The sequence below is a fragment of the Danio rerio genome, chromosome 3, assembly GCF_052040795.2.
Source record: "Danio rerio strain M-AB ecotype USA chromosome 3, GRCz13ab, whole genome shotgun sequence".
In the NCBI taxonomy this organism is placed as follows: domain Eukaryota; kingdom Metazoa; phylum Chordata; class Actinopteri; order Cypriniformes; family Danionidae; genus Danio; species Danio rerio.
Window position 1 is genome coordinate 35,691,997 of NC_141023.1, and position 24,223 is coordinate 35,716,219.

Here is a 24,223-nt window from a genome sequence, read left to right on the forward strand (position 1 = left end):
AGGTTACTATTTAAACTTTTATTTATTTAGTTTATAAGGGAGTCTTGTTGTGTTTATAAAGGTAGGCTATTGAATAGGCTACTCAATCAAAATAGTAAACACAATTACATATAAGCATAAGTCATTAGCTTTTCTGACAGTTAATTTTAAGCAATGTTTAGATGGATGGATGGATGGATAGATATTAAATGGTTTTATATTTGATTATAGTATCGCTACAAAAGGCAGTACTAGAAAATATTTGGATTAGTATTGTTTGGAAAACTTTATTACCAATCTTTAATGTCTACTTGTCATACACATGCATACTATAGTGCAATTGTAAATATATTTCTGTGAAGTATAGCTGTTAAATAGCCCATTTTTTTTTATAAGAGAAGCCATTTAACATGCATTTTGAAGGGATTTTTAGAGTTAAAACTACTTTTAGTTACAATAAACAAGACAATAACTAAACAAAATCTAATCAACATCCATGAATCATGATTTTTAAAAATGGAATCAATTTTGAGCAGCAACAGAGTTTATATGGAATATGCATAATCGTAATACAGTTATTACTTGCTTTTTTATTACAATTACAAATCATTTGAAAATGCTAAATAAATTATAAGGGATTTATTGATTCTTATAATTTTTTTACTTTAAATATCCTTTCAAGAAATAAGTGCATTTTAATATTTTTTCACTTTGTAAATATAAATGTCATGCATATTAACTGGTTGAGCTTGCTTCTAGATGTTTTTGAGGTGTTTGAGATGAGTAATTTTGATAGCTGACGATGTGTACCAAATCTTCATTATTCAGTCGTTATTTAATGTTTGACACATTTTATTACGTTCATAACAACCTTAATAAATAGTTAGGTCAGAAATAATTGAAAAGTTATTCAAAATCAGATTTCATAATCTAAAGCAAGTGATCTAGCAGATTACAATAACTATTTTTAATAGCCATCATGTATAATTTGTAATAATAAAGGTATTCGCAATTAAAAGAGAGCTAAAATGTATCAGTTCATAAATAATTCACACTCTTTGTCCTCTTTGTCTCCATCCAGAATGTTAAAACACCTCTCATATCTATTCTCTCTATGTAGAATGGACATCCATTTGTCAGTCGAACAATAAATCTCTTCTGTTTTATTCCTCTTTCATCAGTCATGTGGGCCTGCAGTCTGAATCGAGGGCTTTTAACATGGTGGAACATGCTATGAATGTCATGGAAATCTGGAAGTTTCATTTTCATCAACACATCCTGAAACATGGTCTTTCCTGAACTCACATAATATCATTGTTTTCCTTTATTGTATTAGTCTACATGAAGTGTATGAATCAATTCTCACAATTTAAGAATTAACTTCATACGTTACTTGAAGACATGGAGTTTGTGGAGTTTGCATGTTCCCCCACAGTCCAATAACATGCGCAATAAGGTGAATTGGATGAACTAAATTGGATGTAGTGTATCAGTGTGTGTGTGTGAATGTGAGTGTGTATGGGTGTTTATCAGTAGGGTTGTGGCTAGAAGGGCATCCCCTGCATAAAACATATGCTGGAACAGTTGATGGTTCATTCAGCTGTGGCGACCCCTGATAAAGGACTAAGCTGAAGAAAAATAAACGAATGAATGAATGAATGAATGTTGGAAACCAATAGCCATTGACTTCCTTAGTATTTAATGTTTCTATGAATGTGAATGGTTACCAGACTCTAACATTCTTCAAAATATCTTAATTTTCGTTTAACAGGGGAAAAGATAAGCTCATAAAGCCTTGGAACCACCCAAGGGTGAGTATATATAGATTTTTTGGGGAAACTATCCCATTAAAGCAACTTCTGTTAAAAGTTCTGTTGTTGGTCTACAGGGACATGTTTTGAATTTGTCAAGTCCTCCAAATTATTTCCTGTCTTTCTTTTCCTATTTCCTTTTGCACAGTCACACTTCCATAAAGGGCCATTGAGCTTGTTTACATTGATTGCTATTCTGAAAAGTCCTTAATTTATTTATATTGATGATGCAAAACATGCAGCTTTTGATGGCTTTGAATTCAGTCAGGACAGCCATTGTTGATGTGTTGTTCTGAATGTACAGCTGTCCCACATTACTAGGCCTGTGGGTTGATGATTAAATGATTGTGTTACACTGCAGAGCTGATCAATCCTCTGATTTCCCTACAGGCGAGTTCAGAGGCCAGTCCGATTCCCGGCAGAAACTCCAGCAGTCAAAATATATACAATGAACCAGGCTATTTATAGAGACCACTGTTACTTTCTGCCATTAAAAAACAATACTCAATTGTTGAACAGCCTTATTGGGCCAAGCTAGATTTTTGTAACAAACAGCAATGCCTTGGCACTTTTTCCAATGGTTTTAAAGTCTGTGTGAAATCAAAATTCACAATGTTTATTTTGCTAGTGCACATTGTTATTCTTTAAGTTTCATTCATTCATTTTCTTGTCAGCTTAGTCCTTTTATTAATCCGGGGTCACCACAGCAGAATGAACCACCAACTTATCCAGCACGTTTTTACACAGCGGATGTCCTTCCAGCCGCAACCCATCTCTGGGAAACATCCACACACACATTAACACACACACTCATACACTACAGACAATTAAACCTAACCAATTCACCTGTACCACATGTCTTTGGACTGTGGGGGAAACCGGAGCACCCGGAGGAAACCCACGCGAAGGCAGGGAGAACATGCAAACTCCACATAGAAACGCCAACTGAGCCGAGGTTCGAACCAGCGACCCAGCAACCTTCTTGTTGTAAGGCGACAGCACTACCTACTGCGCCACTGCTTCGCCTATTCTTTAAGTTGAATAATTAATCTGTGCAACTTAATTAAATGAAAAAAAAATATTGATATATATATATATAGATATATATATTTATTTGTTTTTTATTATTATTTTTTTTTTTGCTAACCTTTAATCAAATTCTGACCTTTTGCTTCCGCATTTGAAATGTAAGCTACAGCCACAATATTTTTCACTATGCCTCTCTTCCTGTTAGTTTGCTACAAGAGAATTATGCAAAAAAGACCCACCCCCTGCTCAACATTCTGTTTTAGTCAAAATGTGACTTAAAAGTCTCAGAGACTTCTGGTTTAAGTGGAATTTAAGGTGTACTTTTGTCAGTCCAATCAGAAATGGATGAGCTTGTCCCATTTTGACTACTTCCAGAAGCAGTTGAAACATTTGATTGTGACTGATTGCCTTCTGTGTATAGGAACTTTTAGTTGAATGTTTAGTTGAATTCAAACTATCACAATCAACATGCTACTCTCTGCCTACTGACCTAACGTGTAATCATAATCATGATGTGTTGTGAGAAAAAAAATACTGGTCAGATTTTTGACAGATTTCTCTTCTCTTGACAGGCTGAGCATTCCCTGTAGGCTTAAGAGTTTTCATCTTATATTTACAATAATTATGGCATGAACACAGCCTCAATTTGAATAAATTCTTGGCTGCTTATAGTATATTCTATATGAAGGTGTGAGTTGCCATTATCACATCTGTCAATTCTTTGGATTTAAGGTTATGTAGTAAGTGTTTTAAGATACTGTGCTTCAAAGTTTTTGCATACCAAAAATAATACTGGGATCAGGATTTCTGAATAAAAGGTGAACATTCCAAAAAATAAAAAATAAAATCACAATGTAAATACGTTTTTACAGTATATTAATGTAGAAAGTCAATGTGATAGTTATGGTCAGACAGATTCTGCTGACTTTTTTGCTATTTCTGTGCAGAATTTTGTAAAAATATCATAACTAAAAACTTACTATATGAAATAATAAATAACACATTTTTAACTGTTATTTAATGTTTACAATGCAAATCCAATTAGATCACTTAATTGGTAAATAAAGCAAGTCTCATATCTACAAGACAGAAAGTATTCCTTTACAAACTGTATTGTAATTAAATCAAATAAACCTTTTCATATTAGTCAATAATTGTACTGAAATTAATTTAAAAACTGAATAAATATAAATTTACACATATTTAAACTAGCAAATACATAGACTCAACGATGGGGTAAAACTCTGCGGAGTTCTCCATGCGTAGCTTGTGTGGGCCTAGCAATAGCCCAATGGTTAGTGTGCCAACATATAGGTCAACAGCATTCCAGGCGTCCTGGGATCAAAACCTGGTTGTGGACCTTTCCCAACCTATTCTCCTCCCACGTCACTTCCTGTCATTCTACTGTCCAGTCAAATATAGGCAAAATGGCAAAAACAAATCTTTAAAAATGTGTAAATATGGGCACTAGAGAGCAGCACATAGAGTAAGACGTGGTTTCACATAGCTCCATCATCATTTTGGAATAAATCTTTAAAAACTTTGTTGTTTTATTAAACTCGGTTAAATCACAAACTATACACATTAGCCATGAACAAACCTAAAAAAAAATGTGTAAATAACTGGACTTTGACATAAATGTAAAGAGGAATCTTATAATTCCAAAGTGAGTTGACTTCCATTTATAAATGCTCTTCTGTGGCCTCATGGGATAATAAAATATCCATCAAATGTGCACTTCAGAATCAGTGCAGTCATACAGGTTTTGAATGCAACACATCTGGACACTTCTCATCTCACATACTATTTTGCACATACTAGTATATGGGAAGTATCAATGTTTGATAGTGTTGTTTAGCTTTGAGTTGAAAACATGAACTGCTTCGAGTAGATAATGGCACATTGTCGTCTCAAAATAATTGTTTTAAAGAATTACTTCATGAACTGTAAAGATATTCACAATGCCATTATTATTACATGATCTATTAGTGCAGTTGATGGCCTTTACCAATCTTGACCTATGGCCTTCTGGCATATTTAAAATGTTCACTGTATGCATAATCTTTCCATATCTTTTCCACATATTTTATCATACTATTATCCACCTGCTATTCACCAGACAAAAGTTTTGTTGTCGATCCCGGTTGTAAGAGCAACAAATAATAATTTATCTTTTAGCTGATCATTTGGAAAAGTGGCAGAAGGTAGATTTTCTGATGAATCATTTGTTGAACTGCACCCCAATCTTCACACATTCTGCAGAAGACCGACTGGAACCCGCATGGACCCAAGAATCTCACAGATATCAGTAAAGTTTGGTGAAGGAAAAAACATGGTTTGGGGTGACATTCAGCATGGAGGCGTGCAAGAGATCTGCAGAGTGGATGGCAACATCAACAGCCTGAGGTATGAAAACATTTGTGCTGCCCATTACATCACAAACCACAGGAGAGGACAAATTCTTTAGCAGGATAGCGCTCCTCATATTTCACACCAAAGTTCCTAAAAGCAAAGAAGGTCAAGGTGCCTAGCCCAGTCACCAGACATGAAAGTTATTGAGCATGTCTAGGGTAAGATGAAGGAAGAGGCATTGAAGATGAATCTAAAGGACTCCAAGTTCATGGGAGACAGACACAATATTAATTCTGCTCCATGGCTTTACATGCACAGTGACAAGACTTCTGTGTAAGCAAAGTCAGACCTTACTGTCCTAATTAAATAATGAAAATCAAGACATGATCATATTTTATTTTGGTAAAATAAGCGTAATCTAGAAGCCTTTTCATAAAAGTAATTTCTGATACCAAATGATCAGCTAGAAGTCAAGTTATTAGTTGCTGTTACTAAAACTTGGATAGGCGACAAGACTTTTGTCAGGTGTGCAATTTTATATGCAGTCATTGCATTCATCATTACATTGTACCACATTACAATTAAAGTTTCCCCTTCATATTGCTTTTATCTGCTGCCTCTCCCCTTCGTTTGTACACAGGTTTGTTTATTAAGCTCATAACTCACGTCAGGACACTCCCTGAAACAGTAATACATCTCTCAGATGATCCCTTGTAAATAGATCTTTAGAAAATGCATGTTAGACAGTGCAGGCATGAGCATGAATAGCCGTATGCACATTTTCAGATATTTGGCATATCTGAAACAAGTAAGAGGGCATTCCAGTTTCCTCTTGCAGAACGTTTTCCTGTTCTGCAGCTTTAAGATTTTACAAAGAACTGAACCCTATTGTTGAACAGGTCAGGTTATTTTCACTACCGTCGCTGGAGTGGCAGAAACACACGCTCTTACGTCACACGCACGCTGAGGTGAATATGACAACAAGAAGTGAGCCGCAGACTTTAGGACCCAGTCCAGTCCAGTCCACGGACCCAGCCGGTCGGGTTTCTCTCTCTATAATGTCCTACGTGCTGCCAGAAGCGTGTTCCGCTGGACACAACTGAAAAAATTGAAGGATTGTCATTTGCTTTAGTAAGTAGCCTAACATTTGTAGTTAGTTTAGGCATATCCCGGAAGCATATCGTGGTTATTAGATAATTCAGATGATGTTTAATGCCAAAATAATGATGCTAATTAGCCTTTTCATAAGAATATAAGATTTGCGCAGATCGTGTAGGACAACATTTATAAATGTCAGTCTGATTTAACGAAGCTGAGTTATAGTGATAACTATGATTTTAATATTTACAGTTTTTTGTTTATGAAATTAATATTCGTTGTGCGCATATATATGAAAGCCTATAAGTACATTTCTAAATGCTATAGAAATCATGACAGATGTCGTGGTGGATATTTATGAACTTAAATAGGCTGCATAACCTTGCATCTCGGTGATAAATGTGGACTGCGCATGAGCTTGTTCCGCATCTTTGCTGCATCCTTATACAAGGTAACAGGTGATACTGACTTCGTGGACAAGCTGATTTTTTTTTAAATGCCAGAACTCCAGATTATAGAGTTAATGGATTAAAGATTGAGTTATTAGAGGTTTGTCTATCTATCAGGCGTATTGTGTAAAAGTGCGGATATTGCAAAAACGCGATGTCAGTCAGTTATAGCCTACAAGATGCTGTAAGGCATTTAGCCTAACCCAGGCTGAGTTAAGTGGGTATGTTTTTTACAACTTTTGCTAAATTGTTAAATTTTCTAATACGTAATGAATATTTAACTACCAAATAATCTAATTTACAAGACAAAAAACAAATAATAAATAAATAAAAAGCTTAGCATCTTCAGTCAGAAACGTGTGTGTGTTTGTGAGAAAACATAATTCAGAAAGGTTAGACCTGAAAAAACAGTCACACTTTTTGTGGTCAAAAATGTTTTACGCAGTGGATGGGCTTCTAGCTGCAATCCAGTACTGGGAAATGCTAAAAATAATTAATAAAAATATTAATAAAATAAGCAAATCCTGAGCTAAAATTGTAACAAATTAAATGAATAAAAAGTAAGACTGTCGTGTGAAAGGTGAACTATGTAAACAGCTGTAGGAAAAATACATTTATTTTCACAATGATAAAGAGGCACGATCACTCTCCAAAACATTGTCAAGTTACATTATTTAAAATACATTTTTGATTTTCAAATTTAGGATTATATTTAAGACATAATCCTAAAATGTCATAAAAAGTCATGAAATTTTGTTTAATTGTTCATTCTTTATAGGTGAAATCTCAGAAAATACATGAGAAAACACTGCAAAACATGATAGAAGCGCCAAGTTATTTCAACTAATTGCCTTTAACTAAAATTTCTATGACAAGTTTGGGATTTTGAGCTACAGTTTATTTGTTTTCAAATTATTGCGTTGTCTTGATTAGGGTAAGATGAATTTAAGGTTAACTTCAAGGTAAGATTACTCGTGTTTATTTGAGTTTATTTCAATTTCAAAAGTTGAACTTTCTCAAATGAAACAGAAAATTGAGTGTTTTAAAATTTTATGAATTCATTTTCTTTTAGGCTTAGTCCCTTTATTAATCAGGGATTGCCACAGTGGAATGAACCACCAATTTATCCAGCACATGTTTTAAGCAGCGGATGCTCTTTCAGCTGCAACCCATCACTAAGAAACACCCAGTGCTACCCACTGCGCCACCAATTTCATTACAATCAAGCACATCTTTTAACAGATGCACAACTAAAATGTAACATCATAGCTGCCTCCATCTACAATTCTTTGTGTCCTGGGATTCCTGGTAATAGGGTCCTGAAGGCATTATTACTGACTTGCATACTACAGGTTATTGCTTTACCCTAAGATCACGTGTGTGTGTGTGTGTGTGTGTGTGTGTGTGTGTGTGTGTGTGTGTGTGTGTGTGTGTGTGTGTGTTTGTGTATGTGTGTGGGTTTCCACAGAGCATTAGAGCATCATGGGTGGAGTGGCACTGGATGACGGCGGCTGTAAAGTGAAAGCTCCTGATGGTGGTTGGGGTTGGGCTGTGCTCTTCGGTTGCTTCGTCATCACAGGTTTCTCCTACGCCTTTCCAAAGGCCGTCAGTGTTTTCTTCAAGGAGCTGATTAGAGAGTTTGGGGTGGGTTACAGTGACACAGCCTGGATCTCCTCCATCCTATTGGCTATGCTTTATGGCACGGGTAGGTCCATCAATATTCAAATGAGGTCTTAAAGGGATAGTTCAGCCCCAATAATGCTCTTGTTACTCTAAACCTGTATGATAACATGTTTTTTGAGAAAACAATATCTGGACAGTTCAAGGATATTAAAAAATTCCACCCTTTCCCCCAGGGATTCATTTAATAAATATATAAAATGGCTTAAAATAAATAGAGTGTAGACATCTTTTCAGCGCTAGTGTGTCTTTATTAAAGACCATTTTCAGTGACTGTCCTCTGTAAAGGTTGCCAGTGCCAACTGAATTACTCTTGATATTTGTCGGTGCATCTGAAAAAGGCATGAATTACTTTGTGTTGATTGCTCATTTGATACGTTTAACAGCTTTGTTTTTGTATGTGCCACTCAATCAAATCATATTGCAGATTTTTAAGGTATCCGCAATATATGAGCAAATTTAACCTTTGTCTTTGTGGAGGAGTACTGGCATTTTACTGCTGACTTGTTTCAGGCAGTTCAAAGTTTTTATTATTTCTCTTTTAGAAGAAACCATTAATTTTGCACTTTGATCTCTGACTTTGATTCACAAACATTTTTATGACATACATCACGGATATAATGTCTATAAAAAGATAGGAGTGGCACTATCTCCTCTAACTAGTGTGTACTGGATGCAAACTGTTCATATATTTGCATATATACACACACAGTCCTATGCAAATTTTGGGCACCCCTCGGTGGCTGCATAAGTATGTGCTCTTTCTTTATAAGAGATGATCACAGTGAAAAGCAATTCGGTTTCACAGAAATACACAGTGTAGCAGTATTGAGATTAAATTGAAACTAAAAAATAGGCTATGCAAAGGTTTGGGCAGCCTCTCTTTTGTGTGGATTTCAAAACCTGTAGTCACTTAATGCTCATTGATTACAACACAAAATTGATTTGAGTGAAGCTGCGGTCCCACTGCACTTTTTTCCCCATAGACATCCATTAATACGCACACGGAGGCGTCAGACCGCAAATGAAGCTCATGCAACAGGTTTCACAGTTTGCTGCCTTGGAGAGTTCAAACTTGGTGAACTCTGACCTGGGAAATCGCATCATGTGACTGCATGAGACCAATCTTAGATCAAAACATGACCTCTCTGGATAAAAATGTAAACTATGGACCAATCGCTCGCTTTTTAAAATATCTAATCATCTTGTTTAATCCCGCCTCTTTTCACAGCACCGTACAACAAACTTTGCATGCTCAAACTATAGTGTGACCACAGCTTGACTCAACCTTAACACAAGTGCAACCAATCATAAAAAAGGATAGATATCTGATTGCTAGTTGTACTTCTCATTATTGTAAACCTAAAAGAAGCTACATGGGAACCTCAGAAGAACCTCCTAATTCCCTAAAAACTAGGATAATTCACCAACAGGAATTAGGAGAAGGATGCAAAAAGCTGTCAAAGAGGTTTAAAGCCTGTATCTCCACAGTCAGAAATATAGTAAGAAAATGGAAGGCCACAGGAACAGTTCTTGTGAAGGAAAGATGTGGTAGACCAAGAAAAATGTCTGAAAGACAGAGGCAAAGAATGGTTAGAATGGTCAAAGACAAACCACAGACAACGTCCACAGAGCTCCAGGAACATCTTGCTGCTGATAATGACATTGTACATCGTTCCACAGTTCAGCGCAATCTTCACAAAGAACTGCTCAATGAAAGGGTATGCAGAAGAATACTTTTATGCAATCTGCAAACGAGATGAGTCGTTTGAGGTATGCAAAGGCTCATCTAGACAAGCCTTAATAATTTTGGAAGAAAATACTGTGGACAGATGCCACAGCCATAGGCACATTGCATGGCGGAAAAAGAACACAACATTCCAGGAGAAGAAACCTTGTCAGAGTTTAAGGTCACATGAATTCTACCCGGTATCAACCTATTCTGAAAGGCAATCATCCGAAATCAGTCAAGAGGCTGAAGTTACGGCAGGGTTGGACATGATGTTTCAGTAAGACAATGATGCAAAGCACAGTTCTAGATCTACCAAGGAATTCATGCTCAGACCTGATACAATTTCTAGACTGGCCATCTCAGTCCCCAGATTTGAACATCATGGAAAATATATTGATTGACTTGAAAAGGGCCGTTCATGCTTGGCACCCATCAAACCTAACTAAACTGGAGAAATTTTGCTAAAAATGGTCGCCCAAAATGCCCCCAGCAAGAATTCAGGGACTTATCCTTGGCTATAATAACCATCTGCCTTTATTTCAACAAAAGGTGGCTCTACAAAAGTTTGATGTCATTATTTTGCTCAAATTTTTGCATCTATCTGTTTTTGTTAAGACTTAAATTGCTTTGCATCTGTTAATTAAATAAATGTTTTTATAGCTTTCCCCTTGGGTATAAAATAAATATCTAAATGAAGTTGCTGATTTAAAAAGCTCAGCAGGCTATGGCTTGCAGTTATGAAAATGATCAGGGGTGGCCAATATTTTGCATAAAACTGTATATATAATGACTTTTCTTAGGGCCTTTATGCAGCATTTTAGTGAACCGATTCGGATGTCGTCCAGTGATGTTGGTGGGCGGCCTATTTGCATCGTTGGGAATGATCTTGGCATCGTTTGCCACGAGCATCATCCATATTTACTTGTGTACAGGAGTCATTACAGGTACTTCAGTCGTCATTTACTTCTTTACTGAGTACTGAGTGTCCATCAAGTAACACGTTAACATTTATATCCTCTGCCCCCAGGTCTTGGAATGGCTCTGAACTTTCAGCCATCACTCATTATGTTGAATCGATACTTCAGTGAGAAGCGTCCACTGGCCAACGGTCTGGCTGCGGCTGGGAGCCCGGTGGCCCTGTGTTGTCTGTCTCCTCTTGGACAGGTTCTTCAGTATGAATATGGCTGGAGAGGGGGCTTCCTCATTTTGGGAGGAATACTGCTAAACTGTTGTGCCTGCGGTGCTTTAATGAGGCCTTTAGTCCCACCCAAGTCTTCAGAGGCCCCTGGGATAGAAAACGCACCGGACGATGGCGACAAAACTGTGAAACCCAAGCCCAAGCTGCTGGACTTTAGTGTTTTCAGAGACAGAGGTTTTCTCATTTACACCATTGCTGCCTCTATTATGGTCCTCGGTTTGTTTGTTCCTCCAGTGTTTGTGGTGAGCTATGCCAAAGAGCTGGGAAACGAGGACACCAAATCTGCACTTCTGCTAAGCATTTTGGGCTTCATTGACATTTTTGCTCGGCCCACGTGTGGCATAATCGCCGGACTCCAGTGGGTTCGTCCTCGCTGCGTCTACCTCTTCAGCTTCGCTCTCATTTTCAATGGCATCACAGATCTGGTTGGCTCCCTGTCTAAAGACTACACTTCTCTGGTGGTGTTCTGCATCTTCTTCGGCATCTCTTATGGGATGGTTGGAGCCTTGCAGTTCGAGGTTCTCATGGCTGTCGTGGGCACAGAGAAGTTCTCCAGCGCCATCGGTTTAGTTCTTATGCTCGAAGCCATTGCTGTGCTGGTTGGTCCTCCCTCTGCTGGTGAGTGTTGAAAGTTCATTTTAGTGGGACCATTCATCCCAAAAATGAAGTAGGGTTTGTCTTTGGACTGCAAGACAGGAGCGTAACATGAAGGGGCGTAACTTCTAGAATGTTGGAGGCGTAACTTGAAGTTATGGATACCAACATGTCAAAACTATGTTGTCGGCAAGATGTCGCTGTACATCAGTTAATAATGTTTACACCCACTCCACCCCCATTGTAAACCCAACCCTCACAATTAATAATGTCTTTATTTACCACAATTCTACACCCAACCATTATCGTTATTACCGTCTACACCTTTTCCAAACCTAAACCCAACCATCACAGTTATTAATGTCTATACCTTCCCCAAACCAAAACCCAACCATCACAGTTATTAACGTCTACACCTTCCCCAAACCTAAACCCAACCATAACAGTTATTAACATCTACACTAACTCCACACCTAAACCCAACCATCATAGTTATTAACGTCTTCACCTACCCCAACCCTTAACCCAATCACAGTTAATATCTTCTACATCTAACCCAACCATCACAGTTATTTACATCTACACCAACTCCACACCTAAACCCAACCATCACAGTTAATAAGTTCTATACCTACCACAACCCTAAACCCAACCATCACAGTTATTAATGTCTACACCTTCCTCAACCCTTAACCCAACCATCACTTTTATTAATATACAGCCATGAGCTTTGGCCGCGAGTTGGCGGCATTGTTTTGTTATTTGCTATCACAGGGCACAATGCCGAATAGGCTTACTCATGACAAAACAGATGAAGAAGCCAGGAAGTGGAGTTGCATGGTAAAGTTGCTTAATGAATGAATATAATAATATAGCAAAATAAATTGGTTGTGGATAAATTTGGAGAACTCATGAAAACATTTGGTGAAAATCTTCTCTGCTAAGTATTTCCATCTTGCCAACAACATCTTGTTGTGAACTCTTGCATGGTTCAATGGGATCTTGATAACTGCAAGTTACGCCCCTCTAACTTACTGCAAGTTACGCCCCTCTAACTTACTACATGTTACGCCCCTGTAATTAACACCAAAGTTACATTTTTTCACTTGTATCTGTCTGAATTTCTTTAAAACCAATTTTATGGTTTGGCCAAAAGAAGGAAGGTGTTATATGTGACAACATCAACAATCTGTGGGAAAGTTAATATGGGACAATAATAATAATAATTGTATAAGGATTTTTTTTAATCAAATTACAGCTCTAATTTATGTCATAATTTCCATTATTTAAAAATAAATCAATCAATCAAATCAGTCTGCACCAGCATTCAGTAGATTGCGTTTTTTGTAAGAATTTAATACTTTTATTCAGCAAGGATCCAATAATATATATAAATAATATAATTATTATATTATGTTATAATAATATAATTATAACTATAAACAATAATATAATAAAGGATCTAATATGCTGTTGAATCAAGTGACAATAATAGTATAAGCAGTGATGCAGAAAATGCATTGTTTTTAACTAAATGAAATGAAGTAGTTAAATTTAAAATATCATTCATTTTTTATAAGGGCTATTAAAGTTCTCATGAAATGAAAATAAAGTATCAGTATTGTTCGTTTTTAAAATATCCTTAAGCTAATGTGGCTCAAAACAGTGACAAAATTCACATTTAGGAGATATAAAACGGATATAAATATGTAAAGCTTGTAGTTTGTCGCTTCCCCTTAAATGGATGAACGATTTTATTCACGCCACCTCACACTACAGTTTCCCATCAAATCATGACCAACCAAATGCTCTGTAGTGTCTTACATGTTCCGCCCTCCTCAAGACACTTCTCATTTGATGTGCTTGAGCTCAACCACTTTCACTTGCAGAGGTGTGATTAAATAAAATGCTATTGGCTATTTTTAAAAATGGGATTGAGCTACACTATGTCTCACCCTGTGTTCGTGTTTTGGTTAAGATTATGTCTAACATTGAATAAAAATGCTTATTTCAAAGCACTTCACGGGACCTTTAAAGCTTTGTGTATTAAATCGTGATTAAAGGCAGATTGTTCAGGCAAGTCGATGTACAGTATCAGTGCCATTATGTATGCTGTGTAGAAATTTTGCCCATTCCCAATAAATAAACCTTGAAACACCTACAGCAGGGGTGTTCAAACTTGGTCCTGGAGGGCCGGTGTTCTGGTGAGTTTAGCTCCAACTTGCTTCAACACACCTGCCAAGAGGTTTTAGTATATGATTAGCTGGTTCAGCTGTGTTTGATTAAGGTTGGAGCTAAACTCTCCAGGACACTGGCCATCCAGGACCCAGGTTGGATATCCTTGGCTTGAAGTAATCTACAGAGATCCTTTGAATGCCACTGTCCTTCTTGTTCTCACTTTGTCAAGGCCGTCTTTTGGACCACACAAAGAAGTATATGTTTGTCTTCCTGCTGGCTGGGATCGAGGTTGTGTTGTCCGCTTTAGTGCTGGCCATATGCAACTTCCTGTGCATAAAGAAGAAACCCGAGGCACCAGATGCGGCAGCAGTGGAGTCTGGAGAACCAGTCGAGGAGAAGAATCACTCCAGTCCACCAGCCACAGAGGAGCCACACACGCCCAACGGAAACTCAGAGAAGCCAAAGACTGACCTGAGACCTGAGAATGTCACGGAGGAGCCCACAGAAGAGGAAACATTTCTTAAAGAGGAAGATGAGAAAGAGAAAACCATCACCTGCAGTGCAGAATCTGACCTCTGATTTACAGACTTTGAGCTGTTCTGCCTGAGAAAGAGGGTGGACAGACACAAATTTCAGTGTTAATGTGTTTGTCAATGTGTAGTTGATTCAGTGTCCAAATGTGTGTGCTATTTACTGACAGATTAATCCATAATACAGACCTCCAATGCCCTCATGCTGTTCCAAACATGGCATTTGCACTGCCACACAGAGAGATTTAGACAACACAATCTCTAGTTCATGTCTATAGCTCGTGGAAGGAAACATAGCAAATGGCCCTAGTCAGCCTCTTAATTTTAGACAATTTTGAAGCATTTGGGGCGAATTCTGCTCGTCATTGATGAATGAACTTAAAAGAGTTAGTTTGTAGGGAGCAAAATGTTCATAAATATGGTTCACAAAGCAATGTTTAGGTTTACTTTTATAAACTTAATAAAGACAACATAAAAGCAAAAAAACACTTTATTCACGTTGCTTATTAATCCTTCTGATCTAACTTTAATCTAATTTAGTTAAAATTTGCATTTCCTTTGACTAAAGTGACTTGAACACATCTGATATCATAATTATGCAGAATTTGCAAGTAATACAAACTTCCCAGGACATGAACTCAGAACTAGTTGTCAGAAAATACCCAGTTTACAGTTTGGACTTTCATAGTTAATTACAATATGGCATTGAAGCAGCAACCCAATCCCATTATATATATATTTTTTATTATACCACAGTTACCCTTGTCTAAAGTCTAGAATTCATACAATTGTTACAGCGCCTTTGACAAAGTGCTAAATAAACCTCACAACATCACACAACTCTAAACAGATATCCATCACAGGAACTGACAAGTGTTGTCATGGACTGAAAGTACTAACAGTTATCAGATTTTCTGCTTCTCGCTCAAAATACTCACCGCTCACATGCTTTTGTAATAGTATGTGTCCTTATCTATTGGTGATTATAATTTGTGAACTCAAGCAATATGTGAAAGCTTTGTTTGTGTGTTGTCGAAGTGCGATCTATTGGCTTTTGTAGATGTCTGAAATGCCGTGTTATACAGTAGTCCACATTTGTAGTGGATCAAAGCATTTTATATAAGCTGTCCTGAAACTACTGAACATCACCCATTCTTGTCTTCGTGGGACAATTTTAAAAAAGAAAAGGTTTCATCTACTTCAAATGTTAACTACTATATTCCTTTCCCTTACTGTTTACATTCCTGATACTGTAATCCTGCTGAATTAGGAAATGGCGCCTACTGCCCCACTTTACCTTATATTTTTGCTATGTCTCAATGCCAAAGGACAGTGAAATCTGATTGTATTAGTTTATGAAAGTCTGTAAAAAAAGTTGTTTTTTTTTAACTGTGAGATATAAAAGTATTGTTTTCTAGAGTTTTCAGAGATTACATCTTTGATTATATATTTTGCTATTCTGTTTCTTGTCATTTTTTTATGATTTGCAAGATTATAGGTTCTTGTAATTATACGTTCATCATATTCATGACTTTAAATGTTACAATTCGATCTTTTTTTCTCAGAATTGTGATATAAGAAGCTATTTTTGGAGTTTTCATAAGCTACATCTAATAATTCTGAGTATAAATGTCCAATATTTGTCAGAAATCTGTGTACATCTGGTATTTTGTCTCAGAATTCATAATTGCATGTTAACATCTCAGAATTGTTTCTCAGAATTAGAAGCCTTGAGCTATAAATACAACTACTAATTAATAAGTTTAGAAAATACCTCAGAAAAGTCGAAAATCCTTTCTAAATCTTTGTAAAAAAAATCTGAATTATAAAAAAAAATCATTATGTTGATGTAAAAAAGTCAGAATTTAGAGTCACCATTAAGGCTTCCATATTAGTCAGTATTAGTTGTACTGTGAATTTATTTTCTGATACTATTGCTGTAATTCTCAACTGAGACTTGTAACAGTGAAATAGAGTGCAGGTATCTCTGTGTTCATAAGGCTTATACGAAGAGTCCTTCGGCAATATTTTCATTTACCTTGTTTTTTCTAGTTTTCTCACCAGAAATATAATCTACATTCTCTTAATTTCAACACAGATGCTTAATTTCAAATACTCATACTGAACTAATATTGTTTTTCTTGTTTATTGAAGAAAGAAAAGCTTGCAGTGCAGCCCATCATTTCGTTGTTGTGTAAACGAGGTTTGACAGCAGCACTGCCTACTGGCATTGGTTCAAATTTTACACCAGCATCAACAGGAGACAGCTCTGCTGCTGACTAAACTACTTGCCACATCAAAAAATGTGTTTTTCATGTAAACAATCTTCAGTGCAGCTATGAGAAATTTTGCCTCTGTAAGCCCAGAATCTGTCCCACTGCCCTTCCACTGTGCCTAGAGTCAGGCTGGGACACTTTTCTGTTATTTACCGTCACTGCCTGGTTTCAGTTTTCAGACTAGCAGCATAATTTGATAATGACCCCATCTCTGTCTGCAGAAACATAAAACCAAATCTGCTCAATAAATGTTGAATTCACATCAGAGTTGTCTTATTTTCACATGCATGACAGGCGAAATAATCCATTTATACAGTACAGAAAGCCAGTTATGAGCCTGTTGCACATTATATTCATGTGTAATATGTTAAGTCCACATTGGCCTACAACTAAATTGTAGAAATAGTGCCTCCTGTCATTCATTAAGTGAACTGCATCCAATACTCCTTGAAATCTATTTTGTTAGTCAAAACTCGTTTGCGCGCATTTCTAAAACGATAATAAACCCGAAAATTGAACTTTGTTGTTGGTTTACTCAGCTTCAGGCCATCAGGTAGGTTGAATTTTTGACGAGTAACGTTAGAATGTATATGTGTTGCTGTTGTTTTTGCTAAAACTATCGCTAGTAATACATTTGAGGGGTAAAAATACAAACAAATTAACAAACAGGTAAAACGAAATTAACATCCGTTGACTCCTGACCATATGCTTTAAGACAAACGACAGTTGTATGGCGTAAATCTCAAATGTTACCTTCAATCGACAGACCTGCAAAACGTTTAACCTCATGAAATATTAAATGGATCATTAAAGCCATTTTAAAATTTAATTGTTAACGTTGTTGAGACCAATCGGTCCAATGTTTGCTAGAGCGATTCGAGACTCTGAGGGGAAACGAAAGAATAAGCCAATTTCACAATTTTTATTGGCTAGCCATGAAAACAAAAACTACAATTTAAAAAATAAACTAAAGCAAATATTTCAGAGTAACTCTACATAATTTTAATGGCCATATCAATCAAGTTGAGTAGCCTATAAGCATTTCAACGACTTGACGTTTTAACCATTCATTTACGCAACACCATTAGGGCCTGAAAATTAAGTTTGCAAAGTGCACCCGTATTGAAAACAGTATGGTTTCTGTCTCCATGTTGACTTCCTGGATCAGATTTTATAATATATATTTTTTTAAAGCAACAGCTAAAAGCTTTTTTTTTCCATAGAAAGTTTTGTTTTTACTATGGAAGTCAATGTGGTTTCCAATATTTATAAGAAAATCTTGTTGTGTTTAAAAAAAGTTAGAACCGTTAAGAGAGAGTAAATCTTTTTTTGCAGGTGAACTATATGCCTTTAACAGTGGTTGTTAATCCTAATAGTTTCAATAGTGAAAACTGTACATTTGTGTGCTCGTGTCATGTGGATTGCAGCAGCATAAATATGGATTTGGGACCATCAAACATGACACATGTTGGCCCCTGTTCTCTTCCATTAGTGATCCTGCACTGTTACCCTTTTAACCCTCAACATTTAGTCAACCCCTGCGTGGAGTTGACTAAATGGAGTTTCTTTTTTACTGAACTCGAAAGATGATATTTTTAAAAATGTAACTAGACACCATCTACCATAATAGGACAATTTGGCTACTGGTTAACCTACTTTAAACATTTTCTGTTCAGCAATCTCATATAGGTGTGGAAAATTTAAGTAAATGATGACAACTTTAGATTTAGAACAATCCCTGGAATCTCTTCATATACTTCTTGGATGGCATTTATTTAATTATTTAACCAAGCATGTCCCATTGAGATACAATATCTCTTCTACCAGGGTCCTGGACATGGGGTGAATAAAAAAAAAAAAAAAAAAGATTTTCCCTTATTAAGAAGCATCCCTTGTGTGTAGAGTATAAAAAGTGAGAAACAAAGACATCTTACAAGTACTTATTAATTTATTTACACATTTTAAAATACACAAATACAGTGGCAATACAAATGAGGAAATAAAATCTTCCAGAGAAGGAAGATTTCCTTAATTCCACCTGATACAGCACAGTGTGATGCAGAAGGACTGGCCAAGCAGTCGCGTGTAGAATGAACCAGAAAAATGAAAGAGAAATCCATAATAGCTCGATCCCCGACAAAGTGTACTTGTGCCTACATTTAAACACCACCAGTACTGGAGCGGCTGTTTCTGTGAGACCACCAGTGGAGAGAAAGAAGTACTAACTTATCAAATCTAGAACGGAACAAAGTCCCTCGCACCTCTCTAAGCTCTAACCTTTTTCCCATACTCACGATACACACACACACAGACAAGTGGCTATGAAAAAATGGTACTTTGCCATCACTAGAAACATCCTATATACATGACAACAGAATTGAAGATTTTCACCACTAGATCCCCCCCCGCCCCAGACCCCCATGACTACAGAAAAAGCCTACGCTCTACTATGCTGAATGATATGGACAGGCAGCTCGCCGTCCACATCCTCTGTGACTTATAGCACCAGTAAGTCAAAGAACCCCACTTCTGAAACAAGGGAAAAGTTGTACTAAAAGCATTGGTAAATAAAGTTAAAGGAAAACGAACAAACAAACAAACAAAAATACCTTGCATCTCAATAGTTAAAAGTGTCAGACAAAAAAAATAATCCAAAATCAGGCATGGCTTAAATGATGGCTGGTGTTCTCTCAATGAGACAAGCTGGACTTCCAAATCCAAACAAACATTTGTTTGCGTAACAAAAAGGAAATAAGAGAGAAAAAGGTGCCAGTTTGTCTCAACATGCCCGAGTCTTTCACGCTTACACCCTCAGGCCAGAAAAACAAAGCCCTTTTCATCATTATTAGACTTCCGCAACTGCTTTAAACAACACCATCCAACAGCATGGACTCAACCACGTGTGCCTGCGTTACTGTAAAAGCTTAGTTCAGGGGTTAAAAAAAAGAAACGACATTAATAACATCAACAAGTCTACAATACAGGCATCTCACAGCTTTCGACAAACAAAAACGCATAAAGGGAATGCAATAAAATCTAGAAGCGAGATGATATAGAGAGGGCCTGGCTGTTTGCTGCCAAAAGAAAACAAAGGTGATACTGTGTGTACGACTAAAACCATTTGCTGTGTTGTTTTTCTGCCTGGACTTCAAAATAATAAACTACGAAAAGACATAAGACACCGCCGTCATTCTGCCTCACGAACGAACAGGCTTTCCATTTAATTCTGCATGTTCAGCTTAAACTAACATAAAAAAGGAGAAGATTCACCTGCAAAAGACTGTAGCCAGTGTGAAATCAATTTAATCTCTGATGTACATCAACTTAAAGACAAGAAGAAAAAAAAGTTACGCAAAGCAAAATGTCAATGGCTATCAGTACAGCTGCATTCCAAGCTGTGTGAAAGTATTTTTTTGCAACAAGAGAGAGGATACGCTGCGCAATCAGAGCAGGCTTTAGCCAAAACACTCTGCTTTTGTGAACAGCCCCTGGACGGCAGGAGAACGGTCCTCTCCTCCTATAATATGTGTGTGTTTCAGAGGGCCAAAGGCAGCGTCGGCCGAAAATGACACCCTGTCCTGTCCCTCCCATCTTGTCAGCGATTGACTGGCAGAAAGTGATGTGCCCGGGTGTCTTTTTTTGAGTAGTGTAGGTGAGGAAATGTGTGCGTGCATGTGTGTGCGTGCTAAAAAGAAGAACAGAAAACCAAAAACAGTCCATCTCTGGAGTTTTGCGTGACTCTCAAGTGTTGTTTAATTGCATTGAGAGGAAGGAGGAAATGAAGTGTCTGCTTGGATTTGATTTCACATGGTTAGAGGCTGCTGGAGGAGTCCTTGTGCAGATCAGGGCCGTGGATGGTCTGCTCTTGAGGCGTGTGGAGGGTCTCATCGAGGTACGGCAGACTGCAGGCCACTTGGGACGCGAGAATGAGCCTGGGTGAGGAGGAGACGGGTCAGTTTAGAAAGAGACACTTGGTGTGAAAAAAACAATAAACTGCTCCTAAGAGTATTAGGGTTCTGGTGCAGTTAACGGTGTAATAAAATGGCTACTTTCACACAGTCAGAATTTGAGAGAAACAACTGTGGACCCTTTTCACATTTCCAGGTTTCACAGTAGCGGAAGTAGTCATAGTTGGGTAAACTTAAAAGAGAAATGAATGAGAGAGCACAACAAATATTTTTTTTACTATCCTATATGCTGATAAAAATAAACGAAAAACTCCATGATGGTGTTATCAAGACTTTCAGAAATAGGAAAACAATTGTGTGAGACGGACAATGGCAACTAAAAGAGAGATGAACATCAAATGAACTCTCCTGTCCATAGACGGTGCATTAGAAACACCTCACACAAGCGATAATTAGTTTTTTGTAATTTGATGCGAAGATGATATAGAAATATACATGCGTAAAAAAAAGTCTAAATATTAAACGCTTTTAAGCATTTAAGATTATGATGACCATTTAACGCGTCATAACAGTCTTGTGAAAAGGGTCCATTAGACACAAACTGCCCTGTTCATTCAAGAGGAGAATGGACAACATCAGATGAGGTTTTCATGGACAGACGTCACCAAATTCAGTTCCTGCTTTAACTTCTGCATAATGTTAGCTACCACTATAGATAATAATAATCAATAAATGTTTGCAGAATCAAATCGCAATAGCGCTCAAATGTTTGTGCTGGGTATGATTTTTAGCATTTTTTTGTGAAAATCTCTTAAAAATTGCATTTAACTGATCAAAATGACAGCAAAAACAGTATCAGGAAAAACATATATATTTTAATATATTTTAAAATGCTGTTTATTGTGACAGCAGTTCTTTGCAGCTGTTATACATTTTCTAATATTCCTAACCAATATTTTATTAACAGTTTGAATTATTTTTAGAGTTTTTCTCTTTCATAGTGATTAATTAAATTAGCTAAAATTGGTTTGTTTCCTGAACTAAAATGTATTTATGCTGATTTGCCTATTTTTTGTGAAAACCATAGCAATTTCACAAATTTCCTTTAAGATAAGAAAGCTAAAAGAGCAGCTTTTATTTGAATAATTTCTAACAACAATTAAAAGCATTTACTGGCACCTTTGATCAATGTAATGAATCCTTGCTGAACAGGTTGAAACATTTTTCTAACTTAGAGATGTCCAAACTAGGGCCTGTGGGCCAAAGTTGGCCCATGGTAACCTTTGATTTGACCCCCATCACATCTGATAACGGTTTAGAGATTGTAATTTCAAATTTAATGTAAACTTTTATTTGTTTACATCATTTTTGAGCTACAAAAAGCTATCTGAAATTAAACATTTCAACTTAAATGGTGTAAATGAATCTGATTTTTTTTTTAAATGTACATGCGACAGATAGAGGACATTACAGAGACTTTAGTGAGTGAATCAAGGCAAATGCAGATTTTGGTTGACTAGTGTACTCAGCATTAAACTTCACGGTGTTATGAAAGTGATTATGTTTCTAATGGAATAAATTATAAATTAAAAAAAAGTTTTAAAAAGTTTTACTGCATTAGTTAATACAATTCAAAGTAATGTTTTCTATTTATTTTTTAGTATTATGAAAAAATAATATGAATTAGGAAATTACCCATGGCAACTTTACAGTAAAATAGTTTGGTATGTGTAACTTTGCCCACGGCTCGCAATAATATTTAATTTTTGGCTATTTATACGAAATAGCTTGAGCACCCCTGTTCTAACACAACATACCTTTGTTTATAATTAGGTCCACACAGAATCTATACATAAGAGACTTGCTTTCTTTACCAAATAAGTGGATCTCGATGGATTTGCCTTGTAAACATTAAATAAAAGTTAAAAATGCATTTTTTTTTTCATATTAAGTTTTTAATCATGATACTCCTAAGTCTGCAGATTTTTTACAAAATTCTGAGCCGAAATAGCAAAAATGTCTGCGGGTTCCATTTGGCCCTAGTTATAACTGATATTCGTGTATATTTAGGATTTTTGGTTATATACTCTGAAAGTGACTCTCATAATGAACTGTGCATGAATGAATCATGTTCAGCACTACAATCAGAACTGAAAACTATTATTCTGCTTTGTGAACAGCCATTGTTCCGCTATTCCCATGAGTCATCTCAGTGTCATGGGAATGTGTGGGATACCAATGACACCAAATGATGTGTCTGAGTCCCCTTACATCTGGTATAAAGATGATCCGAACACAAGCAGACAGTGCTGAATACAGGTATAAATAGATCCAAAACACTTTGTGATTGGATCGCTCAAACAACATTAGGAGAAAATTGAACACTGAATGTGTATAAAAAAGGAACACCCATTCACCTGTCAATAGATCACAGCACTGAAACAAAACATGAGCATTGGCAGCCACAATATATATGTGAAACTAAAGTGCATTAACATACAGATGCAAAGACGGATCTTTCAATACCAGGTGTAAGGTCAATTTTTCAGATTCATGATGTCATGCCTTTATCATGAATTCTAGCTTTGTGTCACTGCGAAGAAAAAAACTCTAGGACTCTCTGAGTCCTAAATATTTCAAGTGGTCCTGAGGTTGTCCTCTGAGCTCCCCCCTATGGCCCACAACACCACAGGGCAAATAGCAGGAGGAGGGTCAAGGATTATAACACAAAATACAAAGGGTGTACTGTATCTTTGTTTCCACTCAGGACCATAACACAGCAGGTTATTTCAAAGCGGGGGAGGGGACTCTCTGCTAATTGCGTCTTGCCCCTTTCAGATCCACGGTAAAATCGCGGTTGATTAATTGCTAAGTGGGAATCCATTTTTCAAGATCCTCTTTAAAAATGGCAAAACAGTCCAGGGGGCCCATGAAAACTTGGGGGCCCAATCGCGTAAAAGCTCTCTTAAAGGGCGGGGTTGAACCCATTTCTGATGTTTCAGAGGAAACAAAAGGGTTGAGTCGTTCTGCAAATCTGAGATGAACAGTAAACATGTATTATTCAGGACACAAACTATTTCCTGCAATCTAACATCACAAGCAGCAGTTTTACACTTTTTAAAACAAACAAACTGAATGCAAAATAAAGCTTGTTAGTGTAAAGCTGCATTGATAAGTGGGTGCAGGAGCACAGTCAGGGTGGTAACACTGCATGCCAGAGAGAGCCAAAACCAAGCACCGGGGGTTAAAAGAGTGAGGCAGAAAGAGGCATTCACACCCAGGCAGCTATTGAGGTTATTATGAACACCACACACAGTCACAACCAGAGGGCGCTGCACAGCACACAATTCAACAGCGCTCTGCTGCACGGCATTACTGCTTCAAAGAAAGACTTTGACATTTACAGACA

General features: G+C 36.9%; 2 protein-coding genes and 1 long non-coding RNA gene across 6 annotated transcripts in view; 2 read left to right on the plus strand and 1 right to left on the minus strand.

The window, feature by feature from the left end:
* Nucleotides 1-6,179: 6,179 nt before the first annotated feature.
* slc16a3a (solute carrier family 16 member 3a) lies at nucleotides 6,180-17,168 on the plus strand. Of its 3 annotated transcripts, none has more exons than XM_087242940.1 (5): nucleotides 6,180-6,302; nucleotides 8,187-8,423; nucleotides 10,931-11,074; nucleotides 11,158-11,946; nucleotides 14,330-17,168. In XM_087242940.1, the coding sequence occupies exons 2-5, from the start codon at nucleotides 8,201-8,203 to the stop codon at nucleotides 14,677-14,679; spliced, it is 1,506 nt and encodes a 501-aa protein (XP_087099066.1). In that variant the 5' UTR covers nucleotides 6,180-6,302; nucleotides 8,187-8,200; the 3' UTR covers nucleotides 14,680-17,168.
* Nucleotides 17,169-18,836: 1,668 nt separating this feature from the next.
* csnk1da (casein kinase 1, delta a) overlaps nucleotides 18,837-24,223 on the minus strand; it is a 37,483-nt gene continuing 32,096 nt past the window's right edge. For both annotated transcript variants that reach the window (XM_087242136.1, NM_199583.1), the window contains 1 exon segment: nucleotides 18,837-20,838. Coding sequence is in view for 1 of the 2 variants with exons in the window: in NM_199583.1 (NP_955877.1) it covers nucleotides 20,791-20,838 (48 nt within the window). In the remaining variant the exon portion in view is untranslated.
* Nucleotides 19,915-22,251, plus strand: LOC147845697 (uncharacterized). Its single transcript, XR_015481023.1, has 2 exons — nucleotides 19,915-21,276; nucleotides 21,573-22,251. It is a non-coding gene; the product is annotated as an uncharacterized LOC147845697 (long non-coding RNA).

What these genes read in the sequence shown, in the direction of transcription:
- slc16a3a (XM_087242940.1), top strand. Translation starts at nt 8,201, where the DNA reads ATGGGTGGAGTGGCACTGGATGACGGCGGCTGTAAAGTGAAAGCTCCT. An exon ending in GGCTATGCTTTATGGCACGG is followed by an intron (nt 8,424 to 10,930) that starts GTAGGTCCATCA and finishes GACTTTTCTTAG; the next exon opens with GGCCTTTATGCAGCATTTTA. An exon ending in GGTTGGTCCTCCCTCTGCTG is followed by an intron (nt 11,947 to 14,329) that starts GTGAGTGTTGAA and finishes CACTTTGTCAAG; the next exon opens with GCCGTCTTTTGGACCACACA.